The sequence below is a fragment of the Microtus ochrogaster genome, unplaced genomic scaffold, assembly GCF_000317375.1.
Source record: "Microtus ochrogaster isolate Prairie Vole_2 unplaced genomic scaffold, MicOch1.0 UNK2, whole genome shotgun sequence".
NCBI lineage: Eukaryota > Metazoa > Chordata > Mammalia > Rodentia > Cricetidae > Microtus > Microtus ochrogaster.
The window spans coordinates 24,766,250-24,775,475 of record NW_004949100.1 but is presented as its reverse complement, the minus strand read 5'-3'; the positions used below and the strand labels follow the sequence as shown (position 1 = coordinate 24,775,475).

The following is a 9,226-nucleotide window of genomic DNA, read 5'->3' as shown; positions in this document are numbered from 1 at the left end:
AAAAAAAAAAAAAAAAAACTTGTCTCATTTCATGTACATATGCCTGTATGAGTGTATGATCCCCTAGAGCATCGTTTCTTAACCAGTGGGACTTGACTCCTTGGGGCATTCATAGGGGTTGCACATCAGATATTCTGTATATCATATAATTTACATTACAGTTCGTAACAGTAGCAAGTAGGGTGATGGTGGTGACTCATGCCTTTAATCCCAGCACCCAGGGAGGCAGATACCTGTGAGTTCGAGACCAGTATAGCCAGGGTTACACAGTGAGAAACCGCCTTGAAAAAAAAATCAAAACCAAAAAAAAGTAGAAGTTACTTTTATGAAGTAGCAACGAAATAATTTCATGGTTGGGGGTCACCATAATATGAGGAACTGTATTAAAGGGTCTCAACATTAGGAATGTTGAGAACCACTACCTTAAAATTACAGGCAGTCATGGGTTACCATATAGATGCTGGGAACAAAATCCTCATCCTCTGCAAGAGCAGCCAGTGCTCCTAACTGCTGAGCCATCTCTCCAGTTCCTCATATTCTGTTAGCCTCCATTATAAGTTCATGTTCTGTTGAACTGGCTATTCTAGGTATTCTGCTTTCACAAACTTCAGAGTCAACAGGGTCAGTAAGGTAGCTGAGCAGGTAAAGATGGCTGCCTCCTAGTCAGATGACCTAAGGCCCATTAAATGTCCTCTGACCTCTACATTTGCACCATATCATGTGTATACCCCCCAAATAAAAAAAAAGTGCATTTTAACATTTAGAATCCATTTATCCATACGTAAAGCAACTTGCTAGTAAAAATATGAAACTGGTCTAGGTTTCCACCAAATGATGAATGGCTAAAGAAAATATGATACATACACACTAACACGCCATAAAAGCCATGAAATCCTGTCATTCTAGCAAAATAAATAAGCCTGGTAGGCTTTTGTTTTTTGAGACAGGGTCTCAAAATGTGGCTCTAGCTGTCCTAGAACTGTATACACTAGGCTGGCCTCAAAAGAGATCCACCTGTCTCTCTCCCAAGTGTGCAGATTAAAGGCGTGCATCACCACCACCCAGTCTTTTGAGTAACATTACTCAATGAAATAAGGAAAACACATATACTATGTTCTCATTGGGATTTGGAATTTAAAACCGGCAATCATGGCTGAGGATGACTTGGAGACAGCTAACAGGAATAGGGTACAGCTGGATTGCAAGAGAGGCTTCTGCGTACTATAAAAGCACAGTAGGGTAACTATGGCTTTTAATAATGGCATGTATCAAAATAAGTACAAACAAAATAAGGAAAAACAAATGATAAATGTTCTAAGTGATGAATCTGCCAATTGCCTTCATTGAATCAGTATACACAGTATATAAATATTGAAATAACACACTGTACTTCAAAACTATGTGAATTTAAAATATTAGAAAAATATTTTGCTGAGATTGCAAATATTTTATGGTTAGTATTTTCAGTTCCAAATTTATAAAAGTATGAACGACATAATGACGTGAGTTGTAGTTATAAGCCCATCCCATAATCACTACATGTAGATTTGCTGGGTCTACAGTACCTTCAAGGGCACTATATAAACCTAATGTTCTTTTAGCATCTAGATATCATTTTAAATTGTATAAATTTGTGTGAAATGACTAACTCATTGTAGCTTTAATTTCGTATTTCATATGTTTTTTAGAAATATTTTATTATATGCATGAGTGTTTTGCCTGAATGTTATGTGCACTATGTGAATGCACTACCTAAGGAGACCAGAAGAAGGTATCTGATCACCTAGAACTGGAGTTACATGTATTTGTACAGAAAACTAAACCTGAGTCCTCTGCAAGAGCAGCAAGCGCTCTTAACTACTGAGACATCTCTTGGCCCCTCATAATGCTTAGTTTTCATTTATTTATTTTTTCCTTTTTAGTGTCCTTGGCACATAAGGGTATTTTTTTCCCTTTTTCTTTTTTGGTTTTTCGAGACAGGGTTTCTCTGTGGCTTTGGAGCCTGTCCTGGAACTGGCTCTGTAGACCAGGCTGGTCTCGAACTCACAGAGATCCGCCTGCCTCTGCCTCCCGAGTGCTGGGATTAAAGGCGTGCGCCAACACCGCCCGGCCCCTTTTTCTTTTTTAATGCAGGATCTTGTTGTGTATCCTTGGTTAATCTTGAACTCATCTTCATGGCTCAACCTCTGGGAATATAGACCTGTAAAGCACTCAAATCTTATTAGGGTTTCTAAATGATTTTTTGAGTTAAGTTTACTGTAAATGTATTACCTTTAACTTCATAGTGCCATTTGTTGTACAAAACTTTTTAAATCTAAGACTATTTTATCAATCTTTTATAGCTTAAAAAAAATCTGGTATAAGAAAAAAATTTCTAGGGCTGGAGAGATGGCTCAGAGGTTAAGAGCACTGGCTGCTCTTTCAGAGGTCCTGAGTTCAATTCCCAGTAACCACATGGTGGCTCACAACCATCCATGAGATCTGGTGCCCTCTTCTGGTGGGTAGGCATACATGCAGACAGAACATTGTATACATAATAAATAAATTAATTAAAAAAAAAGAAAATTTTCTAACATAAGGTTATAACACACTGCCTAAATTTTAAACATTTAAGTTTCTTGTCCCTTTTTGTCTTTGTTCTACATGGAATTTAACTTAGCTTTTAATGAATTAGAGATCTACTTTTACTTTTCATATGCAAGGAATGGATAGCCTATTATCACTATCTGCTTTACCTCTGCTGATTTTCAGGGCTATGGAATAGAATGTTTTACATGTGTGTTCATTTGTGAGGTCTTCAGTTATATTTTATTCATTTGTTCATCCCTGTACTAATAAATGAACATTAGTTTTTCAAGTTCCCTTATATAGTAGAGCAAAGTCTGGTAGAGCAAAGCCTGATTTTACACACACACACACACAATCATTTGTAAAATCTAAAAATGATTTTGAGATTGTGACTGAAATAGAACCTATGAACTTTCAGTCTCTACTTCTCCATTTAGTCATACTTTAAAAATGCCTTTCAAATGTGCCTTGTACTTTACCTCCAATGCTCCACAATTACAGCTTGCTACAGAGTGAAGCATTTTATCTATTATATTTTTCCCAACTGATACACAGTACGGGTAACTACAAACTGTTTTTGGACAGAGTTATAGTTCAAGTTTTCCTCTCATCGGCCCAGTTAGTTTCAGCTTTTCCTTTTCACTCCTGTAGATGTGATCCCATCTCACTTCTCTAAAACACCTGTGTATCCAGTTTTAAGAAGGTTTTTACTTCAATTTATTTGCCTATTAATACAGACCCTGTTCTTTAACTGGGTAATAAGGTGCATGATATCAAAATACTCTGAAAGGTTGAGCCATCACTGCCATGCAGAAGTGAGTGAAATAAGCACCATTAGTTCATTTTTATTAATTTTTCTTTTTCAGGCTGGGACTTAATCCCACGGTAAAGTTCAGTTACTGTAGCTGGCACTGGTAAATCTTGTTTAGGATTTTGATAACAATGTCTATAAGTGAAACAATCTACAATTTCTATTTATTGTTTTGGAAAATTTGAAATAAATTAATGTAAGTTTAAGATATATTGAATAAACCAGGCAGTAGTGAGACGCACCTTTAATCCCACCCAGTACTTAGTAGACAGAGGCAGGCAGATCTCTGTGAGCTCAAGGCCAGCCTGGTCTACAGAGAGTTCCAGGACAGCCAGGACTGTTAGAGAAACCCTGTCTTGAAAAAACAAGAAAAAAAAGGGAGAGATTGAATACTTCCCCACCAAAGGTTCATATAATACAGAAATTACAATACAATAGCCTGGAAGCCTACTCTTTTGTGGATGGAGAATTTATAATTATCAATTCACAATCTTTATTGGTATTACTTTTATAGGAATTCTCTACAGGCTGTCTAATTTCATGGACTTGTATTTCTTGACAAGGAAGTAGTTTGTTTTGAAATTTATTAAAATTTCGGTGAGAAAATATAATTTGTATATCAAGTTTTAAATCTGTACCGATTTTAAAATTCAGTTAAAAGAAATTACATAATGTATATACTTGCAAAGACATGTATATTATATGTGTGTTCTTCATTTTGTGTAAATGTCTCTTCTACACTGAGAAATTCTTTATCTCTCGATAGAGCAGTTTTTGTGGAGATGTGCTAAGGTCTCCACTGTGATGTTAAAACTATTTCTTTTTGTTTTTCACTTATGAAACATATGCTGGATCCAAGCTGTGAAGCTGAGGACTTTGACCTCCTAATTCTGCCTCCCGTTTCCCAGGCATTGGGATTAAAGGAGTATACATCCATGAATGGTATTTTGTGCTGGGGACCAAATTTAGGGCTCTGCAGATCCTTGGAAAGCACTCTATCAGCTGACTCGCATCCCCTCATCCCGGAATCTCTCTACTTTAGATGTGTTTCCCCCCAGAGCCAATAGGGTCCATTTTTCTAATCCTAGTTTATGATCTTTTGCTAAAGCAAAATTGCTTCACTTAGATTTCCCTTGGTAACTGAAACAATTGGATCATCTGTAACCCAGGCAGTCTTTGAATTTGGAGATTGTTCTGCCTATGCCTCTTGATTTAAAGCTTGAGTTTCCATGCCCAGTTTTAAGATTTACTATTTTTCATCCTTTTCTTTCACTCTTCTTGAGTTGAGTTTACTATACTCTCTTCCTTCCCTCCTCAGCTGATTTGAGATCCCCCAAAATTTTGGTCCCATATCCCTCAAAGTAATTTTTAAAAAGATATATGGGACACGCCTTTAAACCCAGCACTTTGGAGGCATAGACAGGAAGATCTCTGTGAGTCTGAGGGCAGCCTGGTCTACACAGTGAGTTCCAGGATAGCAAGAGCTACATGATTTTTTTTTTATCACTTTAAGAACTAGTCATTTCTCTTATTTTTACCACCACTCCTTAAAATTCTTAAGCTCTTTTATAACAGGTAGAAGACTGCAACGTTTATTCTAAACTTGTACTTCCCTTCCTTACCCATGTAACTCAATCTCAGTGAAAGGAAGTAGGATAAAACCAAAAAATTAAATAAATTAAAAAACTTAAAAATATTTTAATTTTGAGCCAGGCAGTGGTGGCGCATGCCTTTAATCCCAGCACTCAGGAGGCAGAGACAGGCAGATCTCTGAGTTCGAGGCCAGCCTGATCTTCTACAAGAGCTAGTTCCAGAGCAGGCTCCAAAGCAACAGACAAACCCTGTCTCAAAAGAACCAAAAAAACAAAACAAAACAAAACAAACCCAAAGTCTTTACAAAGCACTGTCCATAATCTTTATGCTTTTTAGTGCTTTAGAACAGAATAAAGATGTCTGATTTTATGGTTTAATACACGAAGTTCTAGACTATACTTTGGAAACAGTTAGTCTTATTTCCTAGATTTTTCATTTTCTTTCTTTGCTTTTTATTTTATTTTGCAACAGGGTTTTACTATGCAGCCTTGGCTGGCCTGGAACTGGAACTTGCTATGTAAACCAGACTGGCCTCTAACTCACAGAAATCCACAGAGATCCCAGGAAGAGTTCTGGGACTAAAGGCGTGTGCCACCATGCTTAGCTACTCCTATTTTAATGTGCAGGTTCTACTAATTGTATAGGATATTTTCTCAAAGTAAAATAGTATTTTATAACACTGGGAACTGAGATCCATTTACATAAGTTAACTGGCAATGTTTTCACTATGGGTTAGAAAATGACAAATCTTGGGTTAGGTAGTAAATATTGGATAAAGAAAAAGATACCAGGAAGTTTGTGGTAAAATTGAAAACACTTGTGGTTTAAGTCATGGCTGAAGACTAAGGAGACTTGAAAAACAATTACTGAAAATTTACAGATTATAAGGCAGACTGGCAAAAATTCCTGAAAGGTTTCAAAAGTGAAAGAAATGCTGGAAAATATAAAACATAACCTGTAAAATACCTGGGGTGGAGGGGATGGGGGTTGGAGAACAAGAATAGGAGGTCTTGCTTGTAGCCCAAGCTGGCCTTAAACTTGTAATTCTCCTCCCTCAGCATCTTGAGTCCTGGGACTGCAGACTTACATTTGTCTGAATTAAGTCACATTCCTTTAATGTGAAATGTAATGTTAGTATATGAGAAGAACACATGGACTGCTAACTTCTCCATCCTTGAAATCCCACAAATTTTGAAAATTTGAGATGCATCTTCAAACTCATCATTGTTCAGCATGGTGGAAATAAAAAACCCGATTCACCCAAAATCAACTGTAGTTTAATATTAGATTTGGATATTCTTAGATGAGGCCAATAGCCTTACCATTTGCTTATTGCCTAAATTGGTAGCTTTTCCTTTGTTATATCCATACTCTTAGTTTTCCTTTCATGTGATTCACCCAAAGACTAGTTTTTAAAACAGGGGACAAAAAAAAAAGACAGCCATTAAACACACACTGCCATCCTTTACTGGTCAAAACATCTGAACTCTGAACATTTCCATATGCAAGTGTAACAGTTGGGATGAAATGTTTCACTCATAATAAAAATAAACTTCATCATAGTCCTTTAATCAGGACAGTAAGAAATGTTTGATAAAGTTCAAAACAACACATCCTCTTGATAGGGAAGTGGCAGAATTCTGCAAGAGTATATGGGACTTGAAATACTGTTGAGCCCATTTTGGAAAACAAATCTTACCATTGGTTTCTTTTGTAAAATGGGAGAAAGAATAAATTGTTGTGATCCCTTGATCACAGGCATCTTCTTTGTTTTTTTGAGACAGGGTTACTCTGTGTAGCCCTGGCTGTCCTGAAACACACTCTGTAGACCAGGCTGGCCTCACACTCCGCCTGCCTGCCTCCCAGTGCTGGCATTGAAGGTGTATGCCACCACCACGTAGCACAGGCATCTTTGGGTTCAACTCATTTACACAAGTTGTGTAAAGTTCTGTCCAAGATGTTCCTGACACATGAAGCTTCCAGTTGAATTTCAGAAAAGTTAAGAAAAGTATCTTCCTTTTTTGCCTGTGAATGTTTGCGTATTGCTGTACTGTTGGCTTATATCCACTACAGACACTGGTTCTAGGCCAGCCCAAGGGTCTTCAAGCATTGAAGGCTTAAAATAACTTTCCAACTCATTAGACATTCTTTTTTCTCTACCACGCCCTGATCCAAATGGTGTAGATGTCCTTGGAGAACCCTTTAGGAAAAAAATCATCAGTTAAAAAAACATCTAATAGTGATAATTGGTACTTTCGAGACTAGTTGAAGATTAGTGGTGATCACATTAAAAGCTGAAAAGTGAAGCTGAATAGTATATTCAGTTGCAAATCTCTTGTTTTCTTTAAATCAGCAGGGAATGGTGGCCCACGACTTTAATCCCAGCCCACAGAAGACAGAGGCAGGCGTGATCTCTGTGGGTTCGAGGCCATCATGGTCTACAGAGCTACAACAGAGAAAACCCGTCTCGAAAAACAAAACAATTACTAAAACCACTTGTATATTTCGTTTTTAAAAAATGCCTTTCTTTTGCGTTTCTTATGGGATAACCCTGCAACTATCAAATACAAATAAATCCTGTACAAGCCGTGAACAAATTAACTGTATTCATTTTTTCTTGAAAACGTTTTAATCTGATAGCTATCAAATTTCTACTTTTATATTGCATGAAAATTTCCTACACTTTTTAGCTCCAGCTCAACGGGATTCAGCTGGTGAGAATATTCAAGTTTGCAAAACACGGTAGATTCAAGTGTTCAGTCAAAGAGCTACTTCCTGCCTTGTGGACACTCATTTCGATGAAGGGAAATTTACACAATTCCCAATTCTCGGTTTTGTCCTTCAAGAGAACTTGGAGTAGAAGTCAATATAGTTCGGGGAAAAAAATTGTAACAATTAAAAAAAAAAAAAAAAGAACAATGAAACAAAACCAAGGATGGACATCGGTAGGAAATGGCAGTGGACTAAAGTCTAGACAAGTCATACAATAATAGTAGGGAATCATTTGTCCTCCCCATAGGATTCCAGGATTATTTACTGAAAAACTGACAAAAAAACAAACAAACAAACAACTGTTGGGGCTGGGAGGAGAGAAGAAATAGAGGATTAAGAAAATTTGTATATGAATATGGTATACTCGTTAAGAGCACTTCTGCTGTGGAACAGAGAAAGATAGCTCTGCCACTTATGATAATCTTAATTTATTTCTTTACACTTCAGTATATTTATCTGCAAAACTGGGCCAACGTAGTAGGTCACTTCACAGAGGATTAAACAATCCACGTAAAGGGAAGTTTAGTATCACGTCTGCCATCGCAGTAAGAGCTCGGCAAACGCTAGCTATTGTCTTTACCTGGGGGTAGGTCTGCTGCTGCCCTGGGGAGTAGCCGAACTGATGCTGGGACCCCGCGGGGGACCTGGAGTAGGAGCCTGGGTAGCCGCCCGGGGACGGAGACCCGAAGCGGGGCCCCGAGAAGCTGCCGCCATGCCGCGGAGAGTGGCTGCTCCCGTACGGCCTAGCCCGGGGCCCGCAAGGCGGAGTTTGGTGCGGACTCCCGTACCCGTCCCGCGGGGAGGGCGGTCGCGGCCCCCCGCCCAGGGCACCCCGGAAGCTGCTTCCGCTACCCCAGCCTCCTACCCCGGGGCCGGGGTACGGAGGAGTTGGGGGTCGAAAATTCGGTCGGTGCATATCAGGAACTGAAGCTGAAGACCTCCGTCGACGATCCTCTCACCGGAACTCCAGCAATCGACCGCCAGAAAAGAACTGGGATTTCTATATTTATGAAGCCTTCCGAGTGCCAGCGCAGTTCGGCACCTTAGTTCCGGGAGCACAAAGGTTCCGATTGCTCAAAGCTTCCGCAGGAAGGCGAGTAAATAGGTCACTCAATCCGGAGGACGTGGGTGTGTCTGAGAGGAGGAAAGGCTGTATAATAAGACCCACACGCTCGAACACTGCCTCCGGCAGCCTTTGGTGGGACCCACGTCCACGAAGGCGGAAGCGGAAGACACAAACCCGTCGTCCAGTCTTTTAGGCTGTGTGGGGTGTGGCGGAGTGCTGTAGGGTGGGGGAGGACGTGTCGGGGGAGGTGGTCCCGGAGGGGGCGGGTCCGAGGGGGTTGGGCCATCGGGCTCTGGGGCTTCCGGAAGGCGGGGTGTCTGCCGGGCCACAGGCCGGAGTCGTGGACGCTAGACAAAGGGGCAAGACGAGTGGACCCGGGGCGGAGGGCAGCGCGGAGGCGCGGGGGCGAGGACGGG

At 39.9% G+C, this 9,226-nt stretch overlaps 1 protein-coding gene across 1 annotated transcript; it reads right to left on the bottom strand.

The window, feature by feature from the left end:
* Positions 1-5,268: 5,268 nt before the first annotated feature.
* On the bottom strand, positions 5,269-9,153 carry Mplkip (M-phase specific PLK1 interacting protein). Its single transcript, XM_005365446.3, has 2 exons — positions 8,325-9,153; positions 5,269-7,172 (listed from the first exon to the last, which is right to left on the bottom strand). Exons 1-2 carry the CDS (start codon positions 8,658-8,660, stop codon positions 6,972-6,974), a joined length of 537 nt encoding a protein of 178 aa, XP_005365503.1. The 5' UTR covers positions 8,661-9,153; the 3' UTR covers positions 5,269-6,971.
* Positions 9,154-9,226: the final 73 nt, after the last annotated feature.